The sequence below is a fragment of the Rattus norvegicus genome, chromosome 10, assembly GCF_036323735.1.
Source record: "Rattus norvegicus strain BN/NHsdMcwi chromosome 10, GRCr8, whole genome shotgun sequence".
NCBI classification, from domain to species: Eukaryota; Metazoa; Chordata; class Mammalia; order Rodentia; family Muridae; genus Rattus; species Rattus norvegicus.
The window spans coordinates 60,512,838-60,539,217 of NC_086028.1; the positions used below are offsets into that span (position 1 = coordinate 60,512,838).

The 26,380-nt window shown below is 54.7% G+C and overlaps 3 protein-coding genes, 1 long non-coding RNA gene and 2 other non-coding genes across 9 annotated transcripts; 3 read left to right on the forward strand and 3 right to left on the reverse strand.

Annotated features, from left to right (window-relative positions):
- Positions 1 to 17: 17 nt before the first annotated feature.
- On the reverse strand, positions 18 to 4,975 carry Hic1 (HIC ZBTB transcriptional repressor 1). Of its 4 annotated transcripts, NM_001107021.1 has the most exon segments (3): positions 21 to 2,467; positions 2,573 to 3,010; positions 4,467 to 4,975. In NM_001107021.1, coding segments are annotated over 2 exon segments (2,040 nt in total). In that variant the 5' UTR covers positions 2,991 to 3,010; positions 4,467 to 4,975; the 3' UTR covers positions 21 to 845.
- Positions 4,976 to 8,902: 3,927 nt separating this feature from the next.
- Mir212 (microRNA 212) lies at positions 8,903 to 9,013 on the forward strand. Its single transcript, NR_031925.1, has one exon. It is a non-coding gene; the product is annotated as a microRNA 212 (primary transcript).
- A 182-nt stretch (positions 9,014 to 9,195) lies between these two features.
- On the forward strand, positions 9,196 to 9,296 carry Mir132 (microRNA 132). Its single transcript, NR_031878.1, has one exon. It is a non-coding gene; the product is annotated as a microRNA 132 (primary transcript).
- An 8-nt stretch (positions 9,297 to 9,304) lies between these two features.
- On the forward strand, positions 9,305 to 10,904 carry LOC120095261 (uncharacterized). Its single transcript, NR_176819.1, has one exon. It is a non-coding gene; the product is annotated as an uncharacterized LOC120095261 (long non-coding RNA).
- Positions 10,905 to 11,547: 643 nt separating this feature from the next.
- On the reverse strand, positions 11,548 to 14,710 carry Ovca2 (OVCA2 serine hydrolase domain containing). Its single transcript, NM_001109036.1, has 2 exons — positions 14,517 to 14,710; positions 11,548 to 14,288 (listed from the first exon to the last, which is right to left on the reverse strand). Exons 1-2 carry the CDS (start codon positions 14,698 to 14,700, stop codon positions 13,789 to 13,791), a joined length of 684 nt encoding a protein of 227 aa, NP_001102506.1. The 5' UTR covers positions 14,701 to 14,710; the 3' UTR covers positions 11,548 to 13,788.
- Dph1 (diphthamide biosynthesis 1) lies at positions 13,580 to 25,265 on the reverse strand. The gene is made up of 13 exons (NM_001105809.2): positions 25,197 to 25,265; positions 22,208 to 22,360; positions 22,018 to 22,081; positions 20,404 to 20,525; positions 19,736 to 19,893; positions 19,510 to 19,631; positions 17,546 to 17,614; positions 16,876 to 17,032; positions 16,664 to 16,764; positions 15,593 to 15,671; positions 15,104 to 15,244; positions 14,843 to 14,949; positions 13,580 to 14,288 (listed from the first exon to the last, which is right to left on the reverse strand). The coding sequence occupies exons 1-12, from the start codon at positions 25,255 to 25,257 to the stop codon at positions 14,860 to 14,862; spliced, it is 1,317 nt and encodes a 438-aa protein (NP_001099279.1). The 5' UTR covers positions 25,258 to 25,265; the 3' UTR covers positions 13,580 to 14,288; positions 14,843 to 14,859.
- Between the last annotated feature and the right edge of the window lie 1,115 nt (positions 25,266 to 26,380).

Here is a 26,380-nt window from a genome sequence, read left to right on the forward strand (position 1 = left end):
AGAAGAGAGCCACAGGATTAGGGACCTTGGTTACTGCTTTATTGCTGTTTGGTTGAGTATAGAAAATGGAAGCGGCTCTGGAAGAGCCTGTGTACAGAGTAGAGAATATACAAAGGGACAGAACGGGAACGAAGGAAGGAGACCTCTCTCCAGCCCAGCTAAAGTTGGGCTCAGGATAAGGGCCACCTAGGGCGCATGCAATAAATATGGTCCTGGGGGTGGGAGGGGGGGCAGGAAGAGGAGGGGGACACCTCGGAAGCAGAGACAGATGGGCCAGGGCTGTCATCCCTGGCGCCAGAGCTGCCCACCCTGGTGGTGAGGAAAGGAAGGGTTGGCCCTGGGGCTAGTGCCACTTGTGCAAAATGAGGAACTTCACATTATCAGTCCCGGGCTGGGCAGGAGCGGGGGACGGGGAGGCCCTCCGGCCGGCTCAGTCCCCTCCCCTCTCCCCAACTGCGCCCAACGCTCCGACCCCAGCTGGGAGATTCACAGTGAGAATGGGTGTGGTCGCAAGGGCCGGAGGTAGGGCTGGGAGCATCCGAATGAAACCCTTCCCCCCACGAGCAGCGCGGAGCCGGGGGGGGGGGGGGGGGGGGGCAACGAACCACAGGGAGAGGCAGGGTTCTCCTTTGGTCAAAGCTGATATCAAAAATATAAATCTCCCTTCCCCTATCCCACCCCCGTCCCGGGGTTTCCCCCCCTCCCCCACTGACTTCCCGGGCTAAGGCACAAAACAGTGAGGCCAGGTGAGGCGTAGAAAGGTGGGGCCACCACTGCGGCGCTACCGCTGCTACCAGTTGTTCCCGGGCTGTCAGGCAGCGCCGGGCGCACCTAGGAGGAGCGCTCTAGGCGGGAGAGAAACGGTCAATGGTCCGGCTGTCCGGTCCTGCGGCCAGGTGCGCGCCCTGGCTCAGCACCTCTGCCGCCTTATCCGGGCTGAGTCCTAGCTCTGCAGTGAATTTGGCCAGCGGGTAGAGGCTCTCGAGCGCCACCTTGGGGTCGTGCAGGAAGTGCGTGGTCTGTGCCAGCAGCTCGGCAGCTGCTGCCTTGTCCTGCTGCTTCAGGCTTAGCTGTTCAGCTGTGAGGCGGGCCACAGCAAAGACGCCCTCAGGGAAGTCCAGCTTGCCCTTGCCGTCCGGGCCAGGGACGCCAGGTAGTCCTCCCAGGCCAGCCAGCGCCCCGGCCGCGCCGGCCGCGCCACCTACAGCGTGCATCTTCATATGACTGATGAGGTTGCGCTGTTGAGCAAACTTGCCACCGCACACCTGGCACTCGTAGGGCTTCTCTCCCGAGTGGATGCGCATGTGCTCCGTGAGGCGGTACTGGCGGGTGAAGCGCATGCCGCACGCGTCGCACGCAAAGGGCTTTAGGCCCAAGTGGCTGCGCATATGGCGTGTCATGGTTCCGCGTTGCGTGAACTTCTTCCCGCAGATGGTACACGGATAGGGCCTCGTCAGCCAGTGTGTCTTCTCGTGCTGCCTCAGCGTGGCCGGGTCCTTGTAGCTCTTGTCACAGGACGCGCAGCGGTACGGCCGCAGCAGCTCTCCTAGGCCACCCGGCGGCCCAGCGACCTTGTCCCCACCGCCACCAAAGGGGGGCCCGAGGCCGGCGGCCCCAGCAGCCACCTCAGCAGCTTCTGCCCTGCCATACAACGCCTCCTCTTCTTCCACGTGAGCCTCCACGTGTGCATTCAGCTGTTCCGAGCTGGGGAAGCCTTTGCCACATGGAATGCACACGTACAGGTTGTCACCAAAGCTCTCAGGCTCACCATAAGCCAAGTGCGGGCATGGGTAGCCCTCCAGGTGGCCTCCGGGTGGGCTGGGGTCCTCGCTGCTACCAGTCTCCTCGCTGCTGCTCTTGTAGTCGTCGCCGTCGGCTCCTGTGCCTGGCCCGTCCAGGCTCCCGGGATAGCGTGGCGGGGGTACCAGGCCGAGCGGGGGACCCCCGGGTGAGGCGGCAGGATCCCCACCGCGCTCCTCGAGGCGCTCGCCCGGGGAGCCTCGATCCCGGACCAGTTCGTCGCCATAACTACCCAGGCCTGGCTCGTGCTTCATCCAGCGGTAGAGGAGGCTGGAGCCGTCGGGGCGGCCGGGGGGCTCGGGTCCCGGACTGCCACCGCTTCCTCGAAACGGGTCTGGAGTCGGTACGGCCTCCTCCAGCTTTTGGAAGGGCAAAGGCGGCAGCGGCGGCAGGGTGAGCGGTGGCTCCTTGTAGACTGCAGGCCCCGCACCCGGAGGGCTGTCCGGACGTGGAGGCAGTTCGCGCTCACTAAGCGGTCGCTCGGGGACCGAGGAACCTGGCGGGCTCTTCTTGGACAGATCCAGGCCGCAAAGCGGGGAGCAGCGACGCTCCGGGGCGCAGAGTGAGGCTGCTGGGCCCGGGCCCGAAGCATAGAGCTCGGCGCAGTGGGTGTTGACCGCTGCCTCGGGGCCCGACGGCGGCTCGGCGGCAGGCGGCGGCGGCGGCCCGGCCGGGGACGAGTAGCAAGCCTGGATGACGGGCGTGGCAGCCCTCAAGCCCCTGCCGGGCCGCCCGTAAGGCGCGTAGCCGCCGCCGCCGCTGCCTCCTCCCCGCAGGTGGCAGTACTTGCCATGCCGTTTGAGGCGCTTCTTGCACAGAGCCACGAGGTCAGGGATCTGCAGGTAACTGGCAGCAGCCAGCACAGCGCCCAGGCTCGGCTCGGCGCCCGGGGCCACCGCCGCCGCTGCTGCGGCCTCAACACTGTCAGTAAGGCGGCCGGTGTAGATGAAGTCCAGCACCAGGCGGAACACGGCCGGGCTCACCATGTCATGGTCCAGGTTTAGCAGGTTGTCATGCACCACCAGGGACTTGAGGTAGGCGCTGCTGGCTGCCAGCACGTTCTTGTGAGCGCGGAAGAGGGCGTTCTGCACCACGATGATCACGTCGCACAAGAAGCCCTTGGTGCGCTGGTTGTTGAGCTGCAGCAGTAGCTGCCTCGAATGGCCAGGCGCCTCCATCGCGTCCAGCATCGTCTGCCCAGCACACTCTCCTGCGGGAGACACACACCAGCTGGGTCAGAGCTACGCAGTACAGTGCCCCTGCCTCTTGAACCCAACCCAGTCTGTTCCCCTCCGCTTCCCCTTCCCCTCAGCTGAGCAGGGGCATGGAGCACCTCGGCCTGAACAGCAGCCGAGGAGGATCAGCGGCCTCCGGGAGTGGCAGCCTAGGCCCGCTGGCCCTAGACAGAAGGAGCAGGAAGATCAAGGCTGTGGATGGAGAGGAGGCCAGGTTAGCCTATTTGTCCCAGACCCAGATGCTCCTGGGCACTGGAGCTGGGTGCTGGGAACTTCCAGGGAGAAATCTGTTAGGGCGAAATGACCCTTTCGGAGACTATTACCCGATTTAAGTAAAATGTCCGCTTCAGGAAAAGTCATTCAGGGCCGAAAAGTTTGCCCAAGTGGGGAGAAAAGGAGCCGATTTAGAAGCGCCTCCCGCCTCGAGAGAAGTTGCCCCGGTTAGGGGAAGTGATAAGGAAGACAGGAGCACGATGCCCATCCAGGCGCCGCCCTGGCCGGGGGCTGTCAGGCCTTCGTTTGGGCCCGCCGCCCCGGCACGGGGAGCGGAGACAGTGGCTGCGGTGGCGGGCAGAGCGCGAAGGCCGGGCCCCGGCGCGGGGAGGGCGTTATATCGGGGCAGGAGGCTGAGGCAGGAAGCAGGTGGGGGGGAGGGGGGAGCCACGCAGCTCCCAGGGGAGGGAGGGGGCAGCGCCCCGGGCGGGCACGGCGCACAGCCGGCTGCGGCCCTGACCCTGGCCTGCGCCCCACCCGCGTTCTGGACCCAGCCCGGGCCTCGGCTCTACATCTCTTCCCCAGCTCCCCTCCGCCCCGTCTCCCCCGAAACACTGCCGCCCCAAACTTGGGGAAAACTTTCCCAACTTCAGAAAGGGCGGGAGGAGCGCGCCGGCCCCAGCCCCTCTCCCCGGCCCCCAGTTTCTCCTCTGGGCCCCCAATTTCAGCAGCCTGGTGGCCGCGGGGACCCACACCAAACCTAAAGCCGCCCTGCCCTCCGGCGAGCACGCCCGCCCCTGTTCCCCGCCTGGCCCGCAGGGCCTCGCCGGCCCGTTACCTGCGGCGGCAGCCCAGCCCGGCTTCCCTCCCTGAGGCGGTGGCAGCTCCTAGCCTGCGCCCCACCCGCCCCGCTGCCAGGCGCCGAGCTGTGCCAGGGCAGCGCCCCTGCCAGCCCCGCCCGCCGGCTCCCCTTGCCTTCCCCTCTCCTCCCCAGCCCATGTGCGGGCAGAGCCGGCCCCGGGCCGCTGACCCCGCCGTGAACCCGGCGCCGAGCAGCAGTCGGGCCATCCCGAGTCCTCTAGGGAAGACACTTAGAGCCCCAAGCGCCAGCCGCGACTGGGGCGCCCACGCCTGAGGATGCTCCTGAGGCGGCCGGCGCGCGAGGACCGGACTGTCCCGGGTCCCTGGCCCTTCCCTGTCGCCAACTCCAGGACCCACCTGGGGGGCATGTCGGAAGCCCCGGGCCCGGCTGCCGGCGGATCCAGGGGGGGACGTGGCTGCAGTGCGCTGCCCTCCGCCCGCCGGGCCCCCGGTCGGTCTGTCTTGCCGGTCCGTCCTCCCCGCGTCCTGATCGCGTCTCAGCCCCTCCGCGCTTTTCGCACACTCTTATCTGGAGCGGCCCGAACCGGCAGACGCTGCTGCGGCCATGGCGCCACCTCGCGGCCGCGCGGGGCTGTGTACGGCTGGGCTGCGACCTCTGGCGCACACCTGGGCTGGAGGCTTGCAGATGCGGAGCTGAGCTGGAGATCTTGAAGGTTCGCGCGCTTCCAGATGTGCCCACCTGGAGACCCAGATATCGATCGGACCTGGGAGTCCCGTAAACCTTGGGGTTTTGTGCTGAGTGCTTCCGAGTACATATTTAAAAGTAATATTGCACCAATTCGGAAAAGGTTCTGTCTTCAAATGGGGAACTCAAGCCAGGGCTGGTGGCGCACTCTTGTAATCATCTTAGCATTCACTCGGGAGTTGGAAGCAAGAGGACCAGGAGTTCAAGGTCAGCCTCTACTACATGAGGCCCTATCTTTAAAAGGGGGATCGGGTTGGAACACTACTGACAGTATGTTGTGAGAGGGCGATTTTAGAAATCTTACGTGAGTTGAAGGTAAATAAGTTCGGAGCCGGACGAGGGTGGCTTTTATTAGGCATTTCTGAGCACCATTATTCACTTGAACTCACTGGGGAGAAAAATTCCAACTCTCCCCCAGACACATGTTATCAGTATGCATATCATAAACCGTCCACATTCAAACACTGTCCCAGCAGTGACACTCGAGGGTGCGCATGTTTACACAGGCAGTCCGCCCCTCTCCCGGAGTCCCAATGTCTTGGGCTTCTGAAGAGGCTAGTATGTGAAACAGGGAAGAGGACCTACCAAAGAGCCCTCCCCGAACTTGCCGGTCTCCAGAAGGACCCTAGAACCCTCCACTGGACGTAGCTGGACAAAGCCCCCTTGGGACATGCCTCTCAACTCCCCCACCCCCCATCTAAACAGTTTTGAGGGATCCTAAACTGTTCCAATACACCATTCGAGAGATATCACGAGAACCGGCGGCTTGAGACCCCCCTCAAAAAAAAAAATCCTATACGCCACATGAAGGAGGGCTCAATTCATGTTGGCGACGCCTCTTCTAGGAGGGAGGGGACCGTGCACCAGCTCTTGGGTGCTCACCGGAAATGTCCCTGCATAGCGGGGCGGAGGCACAAGCACCGTTACAGGCACCGCGCCTCCGTGGCCCACGCTCCGCCTCTTCCCCGCACCTCCTGACCCCCGCCCACACCACAGGGGGGGTCCCCCCAAACCGCCCACAGCTTCTTATTGGCTGTGCCTTCCTCCGTGGCCAAGCCGGAGAGGCTGGGGTGCAGAGTTACTATGGTAACCAATGAGGTTCCGGGGATCTCATCTCTCAGAGGCCTTGGAGAGCTTAGCAACCGCGCGGAGCTCAGGGCGGGTGGGGGCTGCGCTTGCCGCTCCCCACGCTGTCCTCGAGCCCCCACTCCCCCGCTTGAGGTAGTGGCTGAGTCACTCGCCCGGAGCCCGCCGGCCTGGCCTCTAGCTGTACCAGTGAGACACCAAGGTCTTGGGCGCCCCCTAGAGGCTGCGTTTCTTTGGCCGGGGACTTTAGCGCCAGGCCTAGGCTTCTGGTTCGAAGAGTCCTCAAGACTCACCAGGCTTTCGCGGCGGTGTGCTCCGGCTCCATCTAATCCACTTACTACGTTGTGTCTCCGAACAGTGTCCATACAAGACAAACACTGCAGTCCCACAGTGGGCTCCGCAATTTCTGAGCTCTGGGAGAACTGAACAGGGTCTCTGTCGACGGATATGCCTTGGGTCTGAAGCGGAAGTGTAATGGGGTGTTGGGGATAAGAAGGCTCCCCAGAAGTGCTCTTAGGGATGAGTTTTGACAATTATGAGTTCTCCCACCAAATCAGAGGCCAAATCCCAAACGGCAAACAAGGGTGTCTCTGATGTTGTCTCTTTTAAATCTTTTCTCCTTTTAATGGGATTAGATCATGTGAGTCTGGAGAGAAGTCTCTGTATGTCTTTTACACAATGAAGTTTATCCACTGGTTCACCCATACGAGGTCGGCTGGGTCTCAGTTCCTGCTTATTTCATCCCTCTCCATCGACTCAAGTCCTTCTTGCGATGTTATGGGACCAACCACGAATGGGAACAACCCAAGTTTCTCCTCCGTGTACTCCCCTCTCCTCTCCTCTCCTCCTCCACGCCCCCCATCACCGCAGTCTGAGGTCTATGTAGCCTCGTAGCCTTGAACTCACAGATCTGTCTACCTCCCACGTGCTAGGATGCACGCCACCATGCCCCTCCTTTTAACTCGGCTTTCCCCTTCTTCCTGAGCTCCTCTGGTCATCCTGGTGCAGCTTTCTCCTCTCCGCGAACGCATGACGCCCCCATTTAGAGCCTGAAGATAGAATCGGACTGTTCTAGAGAACCTGCTTCACATCATAGGAGCCCTTTAGTCAATTCTGATTCCTCTAGAAAGGGGTACCCTGCCGCCGTCACCACCACCACCACCACCACCACCACCTCCACCTCCACCCCCCGCCAAGTTGTTGAGCCCCTTAGTCTCCTTCCCTCTCTCACAGGTTCTGCCTATGCAGTCCTCCTATGCTGACGTGGCCCCTCAGCGCTGTGCTGGGCACTGCCAAGTTGTGCTCTCCAGCATTTGGCAGGCTAGCCCTTCCTTTCGTGGATACCCCAGACATATATTTCCCAAACTCTTACAGAGGATCTTCTGCTCATTTCTTTCTTTCTTTTTTTTTTTTTCTTCTGCTCATTTCTAAAGTCCAGACCACTCTCCTAAACTCCCTGATTTTCCCCGTGGCTTCCACCATCTGACTGGTACCTTTCCTCCTGTGGCCGTCAGGAAGCCTTCCCAAACTCCTAGGCTTCCCCACTCTTCTTTGCCCAGCCCCTAGATGTCAAAGTCCGAGGTGCACTCTACTCCCCTCCTAAACCGATCCAGTCTCATTCCCTTGCTCGCACCCCCCCCACACACACACACCAAGAGAGAGAGAGGACACCACAGTGGCCAAATGGTATTGAATGGTAGTGATAGCATCGCGGGGCATCTTCTGGCGTCATAGGGCTGTCTGGTCTAGGAAATGAGCAGTGTGTTTTGGGGCTACCAAGGGAGGACCCCTGAGATCCAGGCGAAAGAGGACTGAGATCCTAGGACTTTCAAAGCCCCGGAAGGGAAGAGTGAATAAACGCGTAACGGGCCGCACCCTCCCTGCACTATTCTCCCCCAGCCCGTCGCCTGCAGTTCCGGAAAGTTAACCCCTTGGAGGCCAAGCCTGGGGTTACGTACTCCCCTACCCAATCCTGCTTCCCCGTGCGCACCCTCCTCCCGCTCCCAACTCCCTGTCGCTTCGTCCCGTCCTCCCCTACGCCCCCCCTCCCCGCTTGCCACTATAAATAGCCTCTTTTCCCGTTTCCTAAATTCTCTGCTGACGTCGGCAGCGCGTCAGTGTGTAGGAGCCGCGGCCGCATGAATGAGCCGCCGCACGAGTACTACGCGCGCCTATAAAAGCGGCGGCGCCGGCCGGGCTGCGGGAGGCAAGCCGGCACTGGTGCGACGCGGCCCGACAGGTAAGGACCCACGGTCAGTCGGAGATGGGCTGATGCGCGGACACCATGGGAGGGCAAAGAGTGGAGCGGAGGGGCGGCGGGTTGGAGGGTGACTCCGGAGTGAGCATGGGGGCAGAGTGGGAGGGACGAAGGTTCCTTTCAGCTTGGTGGACCAGGGGCCGGCGGCTGACCCAACCCTCTGCAGCACCTGCCGAGCACCCAAATGCAGACGCAGACACTCTGGAGAAGCATCAAGCGGAGAACCGAGCCCCCGACTCCATTTCCCGAGGCTGAGCGGCTCCTGCGCCATCCTTTCAAGAAAGTGGGGAGAAGGTGCTGGCGTCTCAGGAGACGCGCCCCCTCATTTTCTCCCCTGTCCGCAGAGCGGTGACTCAGCCTAGATGGCCCCGACTGACTGAGCCAGGCCGCCCACGACAGACAGACACACACCTCGGCCCTGCGGCTCTCTTGGGACCCCCGTCCCGCATGCTGCCCACACGCCCCTTCCCTGTCCCGTCCCGTCCCGTCCCATCCGACTGTCCCACTGAGCTCAGGACTTCCCGCCTCTGCAAGCGGAGCTGTCCTCTCAGGACCAGGCGGGGGCGGGGCTTCGACCAGGCCGCCCCGCCCTACCCCCCCACCGCTCCCCACCGCCGGAAGTGCCTCCCCACTGGGACATCTTTGACGTCACAGGACTCTGACGTCACGGTCGCGTGTCTGTCCGCGCGCGCTTGGGCGGAGGGAGGGGACCTGAGAAGCAGCATCACTCTCAACTGCGGGCGACGGGATATCCCCGCCCGGGCAGCGCGCCGGCACCTTGGCTCTAGACTGCTTACTGCCCGGGCCGCCCTCAGTAACAGTCTCCAGTCACGGCCACCGACGCCTGGCCCCGCCCCAGGACCGCCGACCCCCAGCCCCTCCGCGCCTCCCTGCGCCGCTGTCCGCGGTGCTGATGCAGCGCAGGCGCCTCCCTCGGGCACGCCCGTCCAAGGTCCCCGTGGGTTACAGTGGGCGCTAGCCCCGCAGACACTAGCGCTACCCCCGCCGCCCGCGATGCTGACGTCAGCCTGAAAGCCCCGCCCCCGCGTCTCCAGGGCAACCGTGGCTTTCGATTGTTACTGTGGGAACCGGAGGTAACAGTCTACAGCCATGGTCGCCCCGCAGCACGCCCACGCTCCCCACCACTCCCGAGTTCTGCCAGCCTGGGTTTGGGCAGATACAGAGCAAGAGGAGGCGGGGCGGCGACGCAACATCCGATGTATCTGCGGAGGTGGCAAGAGATGTGCTCAGAGAGGCGGCCTGCTAGGCTGCTGCGCATCTTCCTCAGCCACAGCAGCAGATCCACGGAGTGTCTGACGATCCTCCTCAGTGACTGTCCTGTCTTCCCAGTCGAGGTATCGCTGCCTAAGGTGGCGAGAAAATGGGTGGTTCTTATCTCAGGAGTGGTGAACTGATGGGATCAGGAGTCCTGTAAGAAGGAAGAAATCACTTTTGCCTGCAGAGAGCTGAGGGGGGGAGGAGAGGGAAGCTTTATTACACCTCCAGAGCAGGCAAAGGGAACAGGGCAAAGAATCCATTTCCTTATAGAGCCACAGCCTCCCCTTAACTCTGTCCCCCAACTTTCTCCTGAAACATAATTAAAAGGGTCCTTAACACAGCAAAAAGCTGGCAGGCTAGTAAAGTTCACCTGGTCTCTAATGCATTGTCTGAAGGTATCAGCCAGCACTCTCCCCTCAGCCAGTCGAGTTCTTCAAACGTGCCCCAACAAGGAGTACCACAGAGGCTGCAGGTAAACGCTCTGTGGCTGGGGCTGTTGAGAGACTCTGATAGGGCACTGTCTTTCCGCAGAGCTTTAGAAATCCTGGGTGTAATCAAGATGCAGAAAACAAGTAGATATTCTGAAAAGAGGACAAACCTTTTGCAGATCGAACCCATCAGACGATGTGGTTAGGTTGACTATACAATTCTGTGTTTGTTATCCTAGAAAGCATTTAGTATAAACCATGCCCTCCTTCCCGACGTTACACAGTAGAAAGTGGAGGCCCAGGTTGGGCATTTAGCCTATAGCAAGTGGTACATTTTGCTTACCTTTTGCTGGACAGCAGAGAAACCAACCAAAAGCAGGAGCAGCAGTATGTACCTACAGTCCCAGTTGCCCAGGAGGTTGGGGCAAATGAACTCTTGAGCCCAGAAGCTCCAAGCTAGCCTGGACAATAAATTTGAGATCCATGTCTCAAAACAAGTGGAGGGGGGTAATGATAACAGGCAAGAATGTAAACTTTGGGGTCTGAATCATCCAATCTTGAGTAAGATACTTAGCCTTTCTGTGACTGTTTCCTCGATTGTAAAGTTCAGTTATTTTTTTTTTTTTTTTTGGTTCTTTTTTTCGGAGCTGGGGACCGAACCCAGGGCCTTGCGCTTCCTAGGTAAGCGCTCTACCACTGAGCTAAATCCCCAGCCCCGTAAAGTTCAGTTATTAATGACAGTACTTTCTCCATGAAATTAGACAATGGGGCAGGGGTGCTGGGCACACAGCTCTGTGGTACAGTCTGTGCCTAGCATGCTTAAGGTCCTGGCACCAGAAATAAACGAATTAAGCTGTGCTGGGGCATGCTTTTGTTATATCCCAGCTCTTGGGAGACAGAGATAAGTGGGTTTCTGTGAGTTCAAGGCTAGCCAGAACTACAGTGAGACCCTGTCTCAAAAATAAGTTAGATGACAGCCTTCTACTTGTCCATTGCTTGGTTTAGTTAATTCTCAATAAAATGCTACTTCTACCTCTGGACCTTATCTGCCTGGGCTATACATAAATGTTAGGGCACTGGTTTCTCAGGGGACGTTCTTTTTCTCCTCCCCAGAGGGTTTTGAATCACATTAGAGGCTTTTAATTTTTTTTTTTTTTTAAAGATTTAATATATATGAGTGCAATGTAGCTGTCTTCAGATTCACCAAAAGAGGGCATCAGATCCCATTACAGATGGTAGTGAGCCACCATGTGGTTGCTGGGAATTGAACTTGGGATCTCTGGAAGAGCAGTCAGTGCTCTTAACTGCTGAGCCGTCTCTCCAGCCCTAGAGATTCTTTCCTAATAGCACGTACTTACTAGACTTAAACTTCTACTCAAGGCTGTCGCTTGCAAATAGCTGGTGAGGAATAACCAGGGACAAATAGGTCTAGTTTTCTCTAGGAATTCCAAGTTTAGCCAATGTTCCCCATGTAAGTGGCTCATGGGGTGCACACGTGGTAGTGTTGAAGTTCATTCTGCACGGTGGGAGGTAGCACTCCACTTGTTGGAAATCATAACTGCTCTGATTCTTGGGATCTTTACTTCAACATGAGCACTTCTTTCTGTCCCACCTAATGCAGCTCTACTTGAACCCTCTCCTCCCCTCCCTTCTTCCTGGTAGAGCCAGGGCCTAGAGACCACGCACATGGACCTTCACCTTTATAGGGCTACCCAGGAGTACGAGTTATCCTTTTCCCCAGCTTGAGGTTGACTCACAGAGACAGCCTATGATTGCCAGTGGGTCTGAGTACTGATTTGCAGATCCACCAACCATTTACAGAAAAGCAAAGACTACTGATAGGCCAAAGCCAATGGGGTTTATAGCAGTCCATCTGTTCAATCTCTTTTTGTCACAGAAGCAATCCCTAAAAGACGAGAGCAAGGCACAAAGACTAACTTCCCACCCCAGCCTTGTTACAAAGGGATCTAAAATCAGTAAATGGGACTTTGGGGTATAATTCCAGTCTATCCTTCTGTGAAACTTTAAAATATTTAGTGTGTACAACACTGCATGTGTTGGCAGCCAATGCCTTTCCTGTTGAGCCATCTTGCTGTCTTTTGGTGGAAGTCTTAAGACCTGAAGAAGCCAGAGGCCTTTTTAAGTGGAGTTTTTAAGTGGAGTTTGAGGGAAGGGTATACCTGGGAAGACTCTGCCTTGGTCATCTTTTTGTTTTGTACAAACAAAAGCTACAAAAAGTGTTTCTGTGTAGCTCTGGCTGTCCTGGAACTCCATCTGTAGACTAAGGTGGCCTCAAACTCAAGAGATCTGCCTCCTATCTCTGCCTCCAGAGTGCTAGGATTAAAGACATATGCCACTGCCACCTGGTAGTTTTTTTAAATAAGGTTTCTCTATGGAGACCCGACTGTCCTCTGCCTGTATGTAGCACCACAGCCATTGGTCACTGACTTTTTTTTTTTTTTTTTCCGGGGCTGGGGACCGAACCCAGGACCTTACGCTTCCTAGGTAAGCGCTCTACCACTGAGCTAAATCCCCAGCCCCAAGGTCACTGACTTTTAATTCTCTTATTTTTGTTTGTTTTATTTATGCTGTCTTCAGACACACCAGAAGAGGTACAGATGGTTGTGAGCCACCATGTGGTTGCTGGGAATTGAACTCAGGACCTCTGGAAGAGCAGTCAGTGCTCTTGACCACTGAGCCATCTCTCCAGCCCGGTCACTGACTTTTAAGTACATGTCATGTGCATCCCCAAGACCTGGAGTTAGATCCTCTGGAACTAAGCACTTTAGATGTTTGTGAGTTACAATGTGGACACTGGGAACTGAGCCTGGGTCCTCTGAAAAAGCAGCCTGTGTTAACCACAGAACCATTTCTCTAATCTATGCCTTGAAACACTTGTGTGTCAAGGAACATATATTATTCCAAGAAGGATGTGGGGTATCTGGCCAACTCTTAACCCTTGCTCAGTGACCAAGCTCCCTAGAGGATATTGTGGCTTAGGACTGGATAGGCACCTTGTGACATCTTAGAAAAAAACTGTCTTTCAGAGGCAGAAATCAAAGCATGCCTGTGTGTGGCAAGACTGGGCACTGGGCAGGAGAAGAAAAATGACAAGAGGTTAAGCCGGGTGGGCTCCTTAAGCTTAGACTTTCTCAACACATCAACTGTGAGTAGCAGCAATGTCAGAACCCTGCAGATGGGTTCGTTAGGAAAAGGCAGCTTACTCTGGGCTGTCCTTGGCCTCTATCCATCCTACAGTACTACCAAAGCCCTCAGGCTCAGAGTTAAGACGGACGGAACAGCTATGGAAGAGAAAGCAAAGACCGAAGTCAGGGACCAAAAGGAAGCCAACTCCCAATTCTCAGGAATCAGGATGGAGGAAACCTAAAAGCGGATGGGCCCCAGCAGAGCCTTGCCAAGTGTTCTCTCCCCAAACTCCTCAAATGTAAAACTTTCTGACTCAGTCACCAAGGTATCTGGCTTCCACAGAATGATGGTGAAATGGCTCAGCAGGCTGGACTTGCCAAGCCCAATGATGAGAGTTCAGAAAGACGGCATTCAGTTGAATCGCCTCCCTGCAGTTACCCTCTGACCTCCACAATAAGCCAAATTCAGATACAAAACGACTTCTACCAAAAAATGTGTTCTGGGGGGCTCACAGCTGCATGTAGTTGCTAGTTCAGTGTTGCCCTGGGGTCTGTGCAGGAGAAAGACATTCAAAATCTAAACCTTTATTGTTTGGCAATCACAGGGTGACAGCCCCTACTTGCCCACCACTGTCTTCTCACAGGCTCTGTGGTCTTGTGTGTGTCCTGAGAACTGACAGTTGTCTTTTAACTAGCCATGGTGAGGAGTGCCCCAGCAGGGCATTAGACAACCAGCTGCTAGAGAAGTGGGAACAGTGCAGAGACATTTGTCAATCCTTCATTCTGCAAACTGATCCAAGAACTTAAGGTAGGCCTGACGATGGGATGCCGCTGCAGGAATGAAATGACCACCGGAGTGGGTGAGAGTGACGGCTCCAAGGAATCGGCTAGCCAATTGCATACTCTCCTGAGAAGGGATGACTCGATCAGTATCCCCAAAAACATGAAGTGAAGGCAATGATATGGGGCTCTGCAGGATGGGTTCCTTATGGTCAAGGCCTCGGGGACAGAACCCCGACACAAGTATGATAAATCTTGGCAAGGGGAAGCGAGGATCACCTGCCTGACCCAGGGCACACACAAAAGCTGCTAATGCAGCCCCCTGGCTGAAGCCAAGAAGTCCATCAAAAGGCCCCAGCTTGTCAAGGGCCTGTGCCACCGTTTCCAGGGCCGCCTCCAGACCCCTGCACACTGTGGGCTCTTCCAGAGCAGAGAAAACGTCTGCTTCCTCTTCAGAAAACCACCAGCCTCGAGGTTGCTCCTCTGGAGAACAGGGCCCTAGAAACAGATGGGAGAAGAGCACAGAATCAGGGCTAGAGAGTAAGGTGAGAGGAAGAAGGCAGAGCTTGGGAAAGACACAGCCAGAGGCCTTGGGGGTGGGGAGGGAGGGACCTGGTATGGACTGAACACAGATAATGGAGGAAGCCTGGGAGCTCAGACTAGAGCCCTGTTTAAACTAAGTAGTCTAAGGGGTTTGGGTGTGCTAAGGGGACTAGCTTATCTCACCCGAGTCTGTCCCTGCGCCCTCGGAAGCCGCTGCCTCGGTTACCGGGTGTGGCCCGCTGAGGCACACGAGCTCTGCGTGACCCCGCAGCGCTTTTCTTAGCGCCCCAGTCTTCTCACGGAAGCCCCGTTCGCTCTGCCGGAAGCCGGCGAGGCACAGTACTCTCAGGGTCTGCCGTGCCGCCATGCTGCAGAACCGGAAGCATGTCTTCCCAAGCGGAAGTAGAACCTGCAAGGGGGTTGGCCCGTTGCCGGCAACACCCCTAAGGCGGGACTCAGAGAAGGCGGGGCACTCCGAAAACAAAACCGTGGGGCGTGGCTGCAAATACCTGCTGCTCCAGACCTCTCAGGGAGCTGGCGGTGTAGCTTTCTGGTCTGCGCAGCTGCAGCCCTCACAGGCCGGGACTGGAGAGTGGCCTCTGGACCCCTGCTGCACCTGAGGTAGCCAACCAATCCAAGTCTCTCCACTGAGAACTCCACCCGGCTCCCTTGCATTTCCCCCGGTGTCCTCAGGGCGGCGGCCGTGGATCACATCACCCCAAGGCTGCGCCTGTGGGCTGCCTCTGAGCCCTCCTTAAAGCCCGCGCTACCTTGTCGGATGCAGGCTGGCAGAGACCCCTGGGTGCTCGGTCCCGACCATGGTTCACTGTCCATGGCCCTAAGGAGCTGCCAGCGTAGAAGTCCATAGGGTAGGGTTGCTGCCAAGAAATCTCTTTCAGGGCCACAGCTGCCTAGGGAAGAAAAGACAATGATGCTAATACTTTTTTTTTTTTTTGTCCCTGCATTAGCAAATTTGACCAGGGCCTATGAAGGGTGTGTGAGGTGGAGAGACTCGCAGCTACATACACATCGAGTCAAATGTGATGGCTCATGGCTCCCAGCACTTGGGAAAGAGACCTGGGCTCTACAGAAGACCACGTCTTAAATACAAACAAAAACTACACAGCAAGATGGTGGCCCAATCTCAGAACCCACGACCCTAAATGCTGCTCAGCCACGCCGCCAGTCATCTCAAAACCCTCCCTCGACAGGAAGTACAAAGCCCACTACCCTGCAAACTTTCAAAATGTGGTTGTTACCTCGTAGGGTGTCAGCAGTGGCTTGGGAAAGGCTGAGCCCCAGTCAATGGAGAGGCGTGGACATGCCACCTGCACCCACCTAAGGAGGTAAGATGTGACATGGGTCAGTCAGTAGTGGCATACTCCTCTAATCACAGCATTCAGGAGGCAGAGGCAGGCTGATTTTTGAGTTTGAGGCCAGCCTGGTCTACAGAGTGAGATCCAGGACAGCCAGAGCTACACAGAGAAACCCTGTCTCTAAAAAGCCAAAAAACAGAGTTGCCATGGTCATGGTATCTCTTCACAGCAGTAAGATATGACATGAAAGATACCTCTCTCTCGGGTACATCAAAGAACACAACAGTGTCTCAATACACTCATTTGTCAGGATGTATTGATCCAACTATAGTGTTGGTAAGGTAACTGTATAGGATTGCCTTGTAAACCAAGGACTTGACCATAACTCCCATTAAAAAGAAAAAGTGGGGCTCGAGGGATAGCTTAGCAGTTAAGGAAGCTGGCTGCTCTTACAGAGGATTCAAGCTCAATTCCCAACACCCACAAAGTGGCTCACAACCATCTAAAGTAAAAAGCAAAAGTATGTATGAGTATGAGAGAAAATGAGTGTGTGTGTGTGTGTGTGTGTGTGTGTGTGTGTGTGGATGATGATGGTGATGATGATGGTGGTGGTGGTGGTGATGATGATGATGATGATTGATGGTGGTGATGATGATGGTGGTGGTGATGAGGATGAAGTACACTTGTACTCCAGCACTGAGGAGATCCAGCACAGGTAGACTGTCAGCCAGTCTACTTGTCAAGCTCCAGTGAGAGATCCTAAAAAAAATGGGTAGACACCAAAGCTCCACACAAACAACATATGCAAAAGAAAAAAAAAATCCACCTTAATGAACTAAAACAACGGTCATCAGACCTTCACTCCATAAGCCATCTCCCCAGCTCTCTTACACTCATCCCACCAGACTACTATGATGGCCATAGATACTAAGATAGATATTAAGATTTCATGACAAGGCGGTTCCTAAGCCCCCTTAGCTGGTCACCATGCATAGGTAAGGTGAGGGAACTCACACGTCCACCGAAGGAAGTAGACTGAGCTTGCTGGGGAAGATCTCAGAGAGAAGCAGCCTCAGGAAAGGAAGTCCCAAGTTTCTGAGCTGAGATTCCAAGTGCTGCTGAGAGAAGCAGTTTGAGCTGAAATGGCCAAAGCTAGATACTTCAGCCTACTGGTTTCTCCAGCTTCTTTCCTGTCAGCCCCTCCACCTGATGCTGAGCCCTCTCACCTCCAGGACCTTGGGACTTCCCTGGCGGCCCAAAGTTCCCAGAATAAGGCCCCAGAACTTGGCTGAGCGTGCAGCAGCGATGGCTTCCTGACGAGTGGCCTGCATGCGCTGATGGTCATAGTATTCTCTGGATAGGACTTTGCTATATGGGTCGTACCTGGAAAAGTTGTCAGGATCACTGACAGCCCAGAGTCAGCTAAGTGCACTCTAGAGAGGAATTTGGGAAATCTGGCCTTATTAGGGAACAAGGATTATTACTGAGATCAGTAACCACAGAGATCAGCCCTGCAGCTGGGGCAGGCAAGAGCAAGGTAGTGTTTTAAGAGCTTGGGGTAGGGGCTGGAGAGATGGCTCAGTGGTTGAGAGCACTGGCTGCTCTTCCAGAGGTCCTGAGTTCAAATCCCAGTAACCACATGGTGGCTCACAACCATCTGTAATGAGATCTGATGCCCTCTTCTGGTGTGTCTGAAGACAGATACAGTGTACTCATATACAATAAATAAATAAAATCTAAAAAAAAAAAAGAGCTTGGGGTAGTGTTTTAAGAGCTTGGGTCTAAATTCCAGATGTGCTTCAGTTAGAGCTGCCTGCCATTTAGTGATCAGGGAATGAGGGCCTCCAGGGCAGACTCTCACCCCTCCACACATGGTCAGCCCTCCCTAGCCCTTACCGGTAACTAGGTATATTAGGGTTGGCGATCATGACAGACTCCAGATGGAAGCGGCCATCTCCAAGATACCTGCAGGGTGGGAAGAGTGTGTAAGCAAGGTAATGGGATAGCAAAGGGGTGCCCTGGCTTACAGGTCCTGAAGGCTGCATTCTTCAGCCACACATGCTGTCGAGTCTATGAAAACTGACAACAGTCCCCGAGTCACCTTTTCAGGCCTCTATACCTTTGCACTATATGTACGGAGCTGGACTTAGCTGCAGCAGTCTTCCAGGGCCAAAGAAAGGCCACCTGGGTCCAAGAGCGTAATTTGAAAGCTGGGGAATAGAGGTTGTGTTTAAGATGTATATATGTTCAAGGCTGGAGAGATAGATGGATCATTGGTTAAACGCACTGGCTGCTCTTTCAGAGGATCTGAGTTCAATTCCCAGCACCTACAACAGTGATTCACAGTCACCTGTAACTCCTTTTTATTTATTTATTTATTTATTTATTTATTTATTTATTTATTTATTATATATAAGTACACTGTAGGTGTCTTCAGATACACCAGAAGAGGGCATCAGATCTCTTTACAGATGGTTGTGAGCCACCATGTGGTTGCTGGGAATTGAACTCATGACCTCTGAAAGAGCAGTCGGGTGCTCTTAACCGCTGAGCCATCTCTCCAGCCCGTAACTCCTTTTCTAGAGGATATAATGCACTCTTTAGACCTCCAAATGGACCAGGTATACATGTGGCGAACATACAAGAAGGTGAAACATACATACAATAAAGAGTGTCAGTGGTCAGCAGAGTGGTGGCATCTCACAGAGGACAGAAGGAGGATCTCTGAATCTGAGGCCAGCTTGATCTACAGATGAACTGCAGGATGACCAGAGCTACACAGGGAAACCCTGTCTAGGAAATCCAAAGATGTATATAAAGAGGTTCCAGGGTACACACTGGCTATTCTTGGCCCACAGCAGCACTGATACAGTACGGAGCTATAACCATGTCTTGTACTTTATGAGTAAGTATCTAAGACACCTACACTGTTGCCATATTACAGGAGAGAACCCAAGGACTTTAATACATTTGCTCAAGCTAGGCATAGTGGCTCACGGCTGGGGATCTCTGTGAAACTGAGACCAGCCTGGGCTATGCAGTGAGTTCCAGAACAGCAAAGGCCACAAAGTAATGTCTCAAAAAAACAAAACCCATTTGCTCAAAGCTCAAAAGCTATCTGAGACTGGATACTAGGTTCCACCACCAGGCCACACAGAATATACCCTCAGAGATACCCCAAGATAAGTCACCCATGGCAGCTGCTGCTCTCTCGCGCCAACATGCACCCTGAGGCCTCAGAAGATGGGTATTCATTATGCTGGCACCAGTACATGGGGAATGCCCCTCGGGGAGCAAGGCTGCCAGGCCTGGGCTGTGGAAGTCCTACATGTGGGCCTAAGGGCAGGATTATCCTATGTAGTTGTAGCCAGACCTGTGGGACCAGTCCCAGGGGTGGTGGCAGAGTGCCCTTCCTTCCTTGCCAGCAGCTAGGAAAGGACTTCCATCCTCAGTCCCAGCCGGAGGAGCTGTTGGCTGTGAGGCTGGCTGCATTCACACGACATTAAGCATTTCCATTACCTAAAATAATTAGGCAGCAGGAGACACACTGCTCCTGCTTGTTAGCTGTCCGGATGCTAAATTAATGGGGCTGCAGCCTGGGCGTGCCCATCCATCTTCCCCAATTACATCCTCTCCGTTTCCACCCATCCCAATTCCCCATCGGGCCCTCTGAGTCCTGTCCCCATCCTCAGCATAGCCTTCTGGATGAAGGATGGACCACTGGAGAGTACAAAAACTTCAAGTGTGGGCCACACTTGGGCCCCATCTTCCAAGGTGACTTTGAGCACACAGATTAGGAACTTCAGACTAGCCTCTTTCCCTGAAAATGTGTCTACAAACTAGTCCCATTTTCCACTTACACAACAGCTTCCACTTCCTTGGGTAGTCGAGGGGACGTGCAGCCTAGGATCTCCCCAGGGGACAAGGGCTTGCACTGTGGGACACTGATGTGATAATCAGCTTTCAGCTCCTGGGCAGCTGCCTGTATTGATAATGAAGGAAGGGAAGCTGGGAGACAGCCAGGGCCAGAGTTACAGCCTTAAGCACCAGGCCAGGAGCACCCTGGAGTAGCCTCTCCACAGTTACCTGTAAAGTTGACACAAACTGAATGGTGCTGACCAGAGCAAGCGAGCTGCCTGGGGTGAAGGTGAGGCGGACCGAGTCCAGAAGGTGGGCAGTGTCTATCCGGATATCCACAAAGACATACAGCACACGGAAGTCTTGGACTGAGGTGTCCATGGGGACTACGGGGAAGAGTTCAAAACAAGTGTTCTGAAAGGCAGGAGGAGCAAGGATCCTGGCCCAGTCCCAGTCTTAAGAGTAGCCAGTGGCTTCAGCTTGGGAGGGATTCAGGGAGAAGTGAGGGTCACATTCTCCTCTTAGCTGGGTGCCCAGCTTGTTCTCTCAGAAACAGCCTTTCAGACACCTGCCAGGTGTGCTCGCTCACACCTAATCCTAGCAGCTGAAACAGGAGGACAGCTGTTAGGTTCCAGGCTCCCTGGGCTAGAGAGTGACACTGTCTCAAAAACCAAACCAAACAAAAACATCAGACACGCACATCTGAGACAGCAGCATGATTTCCAAGGCAGCCAAATCCAAAGGCACAAGTCACCTGCAAAGCAGCAAGACCAAGGCCACCCTGGAAACCAGAGGGGACTGTGTGCTTGCAAAGCACACAGCACACTGTACGCAGCAGAGAAGATCAGCTCTCAGCCTGCCTTCCTGCCACTATTCTGTGTCCCAGCCCACCATACCTAGGCAGCTGTGGCCATAGTGCACCAGGAAGTCAACTCCCAAGGCCCTTGCAGTGAAGTCGTCCACACAGCATGCTCCGTAGGTCACATCGCCCATCACCATCACCTCAGCCTTTGTGAACCTGTAGGGATGGGGTTGGGGCACAGCACAGCAGACCCAGTGTGAGATGGGAGACAGTTCTCCCTCTGGAGGTATCTCAGGGCCCAGATCTCCTGAGTTGGCAGCTGCCAACCAAGAGTAGGAGGGTGCATCTGCCACCTCCCTCAGCCCTGGCAGCAGCTCCTCGAACAGTTGCCATGTGAGGATCTGTCTGCAGCACCCTGTCCAGCCTTAGACTGCAAGACCCCTAACCCTCAGAAGTACATGTGCATAGTAAAGACAGACCCCTGAGACTCACCATCCTGCCCAGGGCACGTAAAGATCCCCCTGACAAGCTCTGGCATTACTGTTTGTGTAGGCATGGATGTATGTGGAGGCATGGCCTCCCCCTTGCCCAGACCCCACCAGCTCCCCACCCATAGGTAAGGCCATGGGTGCCCAGGATGGGGAGGACCCATGCGCAGCTCCCCCACAGCACATGGTGCTGCCTACACTCCTCATGCAATCAGGAAGAGTGGGCTCTGGACAGCACATTGTTATGAGATCTGCTGCCAGGACTGAATCACTGGGGGGCAGGGTGGTAGAAAAGACCCTGCACCCCCAATTCACCGCTGGGACAGAACAGGAGGCTTAGCTCTCTTAGGAAGTGACCATACCTGGGCATAGATGCTGGCTCTGTAAGTGGGTGCCCCCGTTCTTCCTCTGGGGTGCAGTGGAGGAGGCTGAACTGCTGCCAGTCTGCCCCCCTCCTCCACCCCCTTCCCCAAATCAGGCTGTGCACAGAAGCAGATTATTCAGCTCCTTAGAATGCAGCCCAGGCTCTGAGTCAGCCAGAGCACTTAATTTTTTATAGATTAAAATGTATGCAAATTGGCCTGAGCCCCAGAGAGCATCCCCAAGGGGCAAGAGGGTGGGAGCAGGGAAGTGGGTCTGTGGTGGTAGGGAGGGAGAAGGGTGAGGGCAGCAGCAGGGAAGTGGGAGGTTCCCAGCATGAGATGACCTCCCCTTTCTGCATCCCCCCTCCCTGTGCTCATGCTGGTTCCAGATGGCTGAGCACTGCTCCCCCCAACCCCCAGCAATGGTTCATTGTCATGAAGAAATTAGGAGGGGGCAGAGGAACTGAATATCGCTCACCTCTGCCACCCACCTCCTCCCACCCAAACTGAGCACCCTCCTCAAGCCTCTCATCCTCCACTGGGCCCAACCCTTGGCAGACAGACCCTCACCCATTCAGAGTTTTCTTGGGCTCCTCCCAGATGCTACCATCTGCTCTGGCCTAGAAAGGGAGGTTGACTTCTTTGCCCTTGCTCAGGCTATATAGGGGAAGAAGGGAAACGGACAGACCAGGTTCTCAGCAACCTGGGAATTTTGTTTCAAGACTTTTCCTTTGTGTGGATATACATGTTTGTAGGAGGCTTGGGGCTTAGCCAGTGGTCCAGAAGAGAAAACTGATGCCAACAGGTATAGTTATGATGGGCAAAGGCTCGGCTTGCTCTCCAGCACCCAAGTCTCACCTTTCCAAGATATCCACAATGGTGCAGGCAAAGAGCAGGAGGCCTTCTGGCATTTGTAAGGCCACTGCAAGACAAAAAGAGAGGGGGGGGGGGGGGAGGCAGAGAGCTAGAAGAGGCTGGGACAGGACATGGCCCCACATCTGGGCAGGCACCCTTTCCAACCTCACATCTCCACCGTTTGAGGGCTCACCCTTCTTGGCCTGGGCTTGCTGGATCCTCCAGATGGTCTTGGGGATCTCAAAGTTGTAGTTAGAAGGCAGGGCATGGACAGCGGCCTGTAGCTGGGGACTGTTCAGGATCTCAGGGGGGATCTGATTGGCCAGTCGGCCCCGAGAGATGCGACCTAGAAAAACATTAAGGCCTGAGTCTGCATCTGCCCTAGACCACAGGGCAGCCAGAACCACTTAATCTGTTAACTCTAAATTGAAGGCCCAGATTCCACACACAAAGGATATCCATAAACCATGGGGGTGGGGGGTGGGGGGAGCTTCTATGCTGTGAGATTACAAGCAGTCATAAATGGGGGTATGGCTCACTCTTCAGGACTAGAGATGACACAAAACAGACCAAATAGCAAAAGGGTCCCACTGATTTGGCCCAAGTTGCTTAATCCATGCCTTTGTCCCTTTCCTCATTTAAAGGAACAATAAAGTCAGGCATGGTACGCACATCTATGATCCCAAGATGTCAAGATCAGTAAAGTCAACAAGATTTTGTTCTCCCCCCACCCCCCCCCACTTCCACCCCCCAAAAAAAATCTGGGCTGGGGAGATGGCTCAGCAGTTAAGAGCACTCACTGGCTGTTCTTCCAGAGATGCTGAGTTCGATTTGCAAAACCCACAGTGGCTCACTACCATCTGCAATGGGATCTGACACCCTCTTCTGTCCACAGGCATACATGCAAACAGAGCACTCAGAGCTTTTTTCTTTTAAAATATCTCTGAGTCTGAGGCTAACCTGTTCTACGTAGCAAGTTCCAGGCTACTCAGAGCTACACAGTGAGATCCTACCTCAAAAAAGAAAATCCCTCACAAAAATTGGAGGTGAAGAAAAGGTAAAGTGCTTGTCACACAACATGAGGACCTAAGTTCAGCTCTCCAGAACCCATGCAAAAAGCTGGTCACCACAGCAGGCCTGTAATCCCAGTGCTGAGACTTGCTGGACACCCGATCTAGCCCAATCAATGAGCTCTAGTTTAGGTGACAGACTGAATTAAAAATAAAGGTGAGGTGTGGAAGAGACAGTTCAGCTTTTACAAGCACTTGTTACTGACAGCAGCCTGCAACGCCAGCTCCATCAGGCATCTACAAACACACACACACACACACACACACACACACACACACACACACACACACACACGATTTAGCTGGCTTGGGTACAATGAAGCTTAGTTGTATAGCTCAGACTACTTGCTTAGCAATCCCCAGTGGTATGTATGTGTGTGCTGTCAGTGTGAATCTGTGTGAGTGCATGCATGCATGCTCTCTCGCGCTCTCTCTCTCTCTCTCTCTCTCTCTCTCTCTCTCTCTCTCTGTGTGTGTGTGTGTGTGTGTGTGTGTAATTTTTAAATTTTGGTGGTGGTGGTGTTAATGGTGGACGTCTAGGCCACCATGTTTGAGACCCTGTCTCAAAACAGCCACAATTGGTAAGTGGGGCAGTTCAGATCTTGGAAACTTGCTGCTTTTCTTGAGGACCAGAGTTTGATTTCCAGCTCCAGAGAAGTCTGAAACTCTCTTCCAACCACTTCTAGTACACACACAAATACTAAGACAAAAGACAAACACATCTGACTTTTTAACTAAAAGGAAATATGAGTTGATTTAGTAAGTTCCCTACTTCTTAGTCCTTATGTTCAACCTAAGTAGGCCAGAAAGAACACACTTTAGTGTGCTGATGGACAGATAAGGACAAAGGGGACCTTACACCTTAGGAGTTAACACTCTAACCTGAGCAAGGATATACAAATATGCCCTAAACAGAGACTACTAAAACCAGGGGGATGGCTCAGGACCTATGCTCCAACCCTGTGCAACCTTCCACATGGAGGGAGGTAATTCACTCCACTAGTCACCCTTTGACTTCCACAGGCACTGTGACACAGACTGTAAAATAAATAAATGCTAAAATTTTTTCTAATTCATTTTTTTGTTTGTCAGGCAGTGGTGGTACACGCCTTTGATCTGTGCACTTGGGAAGCAGAGGCAGGTGGGTCTCTGGGAGTTGCAGCTCAACCTGATCTTCAGTCAGGGCTACGTAGAGTAAACCTATATCAAAAAAAAAACAAAAACAAAAACAAAAACAAAAAAACAAAAAAACTGAGGCCGTTCAGCAAGGCGTTATCCTGGACTTCCCACTCTACCCAACAATATCTCACCAGGAACCAAAAAGTTGGGAAAAGACAAATTTAATCATCCCGTACCTACAGAAACTGTATCATGTACAAGAACCTCTTGCTAGGGCCCCTATGATAGGAGGGGTCCTCCCAGACCTGTGCTTTTATCTACTATGGTAGAGGGGTGCGTTGAAGAACTCTATTACCTGGAAAGCTGGAGTCCTGACATTATTAATAGTAATACTAATACTGTTAAGCGTTGGGTCAGTTTCATGGCCTTGGACAACGAGCTTAGACACGTCGGCTTCCCTACAGAATCTCTTCAGACAGGTCCAAATTTCTTGTGGGCTTTTGGGCACACAGAAGAGCAGTAGGCACCTCCTCCTTCCCCGCCCCTCCAGTTGAGATCTTTGGGCCAGGATAGTACTCTACACCTAGCACAAGGCTGAAATTTACTGGGCGCCGGCTAGTGCCTGGTAAAGGACACCAAGCTCCTCTTCCCATAAATAAAAACATATCCTCCGAGTCCGCTTGTAAAACGGAATGTGGTCCCTCCTTCCCTCCGGTCGGATCTGTCCTATCCCATCACTCTTCTGGGGTCTGTCTACTAGCTGGGATAGGGCGTAGTTCCGCCTTGAGGAAAGTAAACTCCCAGGAGGGACAGTTTTTGTATTTCCGAGGAAAAGACCAGTCCCTGGGTCTCCGGTGATGAGAGCTCAGAACTTATAACAGTACGACACCCTCGCGTCTCAAGGAAAAAGGAGTCATCTCCCGCCCTGTCCCTGACCTGGGGGGGTCCCACCAGAGATGCGAGGTCTGGAGGCCACAGCGTTGCAGCACCCACCTCTGCCAGGGCCGACTCGGCTTCCTGGCTCGGAAGTCTCGGGCACAACCAGCGCCGCCATCACTCAAGAGCCCACGTGGGGAACAAAAAGGCAGCGCCGGAAGAGTGCGGAGAGTGCAGACAGCACAATCGACCGCGGAGCTACCGAGCAGAGGGCGGAGATTCCAGGAGGGCGGAGACTAAAAGGAGATGAGGGCGGTGCTACAATGGGCACTGGTTGGTACAAAAGGTCTGGACTCTCAAGCCTCTCTGCGTCCCCTAGTGGTCCCCTTTGTTCCCACGCTCTTCAATAGCCTAGTTCAAAGCTGTTAGTCCCAGATGAGTGTACCTAAAGGAGTTCTGCCGGCCTCCCTGTTGTTCCCCACCTTCACTCTATTTCTTTCCTTGTAAGGTGTAGTCTGTCAGCTGACATGGGCACATTCTCTACCTCAGAGGACTCTGCTGTCCCAACAAGATGGAGCCTTAACGCCTACCAGCTTGGTGCGGATTTCTGTGTACCCATCGTGTGGAGGGTCGACATGGAGGAAGCTGGTACTCAAGGGAGAAACTGGAAACTGAAAAAGCTTTCTTGGAAGGACAGGGCAGCTTGAGGCTTCAATTCCCTAAACCTCCTGGGTCCTGACAAGCCTTTGCCCTCTCTAGTCTGTCCTTCAGGCTATAGCCTTTTTCCTGATCAGTGGACAGCACTCCTGGGACCCCAAAGAGAAGTCAGAGCAGTCAGCAAGACAGACTTGACCTTTGGAAGAACAAAGCACCTGCAGGGCTTACCTTCAGCCTTCTGCAACACGGTCACCAACACTCTGAACCCCCACTCCCATCCTCCTCTCTGCAGTGGTGAGCACAGCTGTCCCTTTAAGACAGCTCTGTGGCCTCAGGCTCCCCTGGAGGCCCTCCCTGCTTGGAAACCCCTAATTAAGGTGCAGAGAGATGTAAAAACAAGCAGCCAGGTACAGGCTTTGCCTAAGAGGCTGCTCAGAGGAGAGAGCAAGGCAGACTGGGAATGAGCAGCCAAGGAAGGGATGGAAAGGGTCAATGCCCCTTCAGTCTCTGTGACTCTTAAGACAGGCACAGCTTGACCCAGAATGTGCTCATCAGGGAATAATCATTCACCTTAAGAGTCCAGCCTATGCTTCTCCCAGCTTCTCTGGACATCCCTACCCCTCAGTGCATCCTGGAGCCCACTC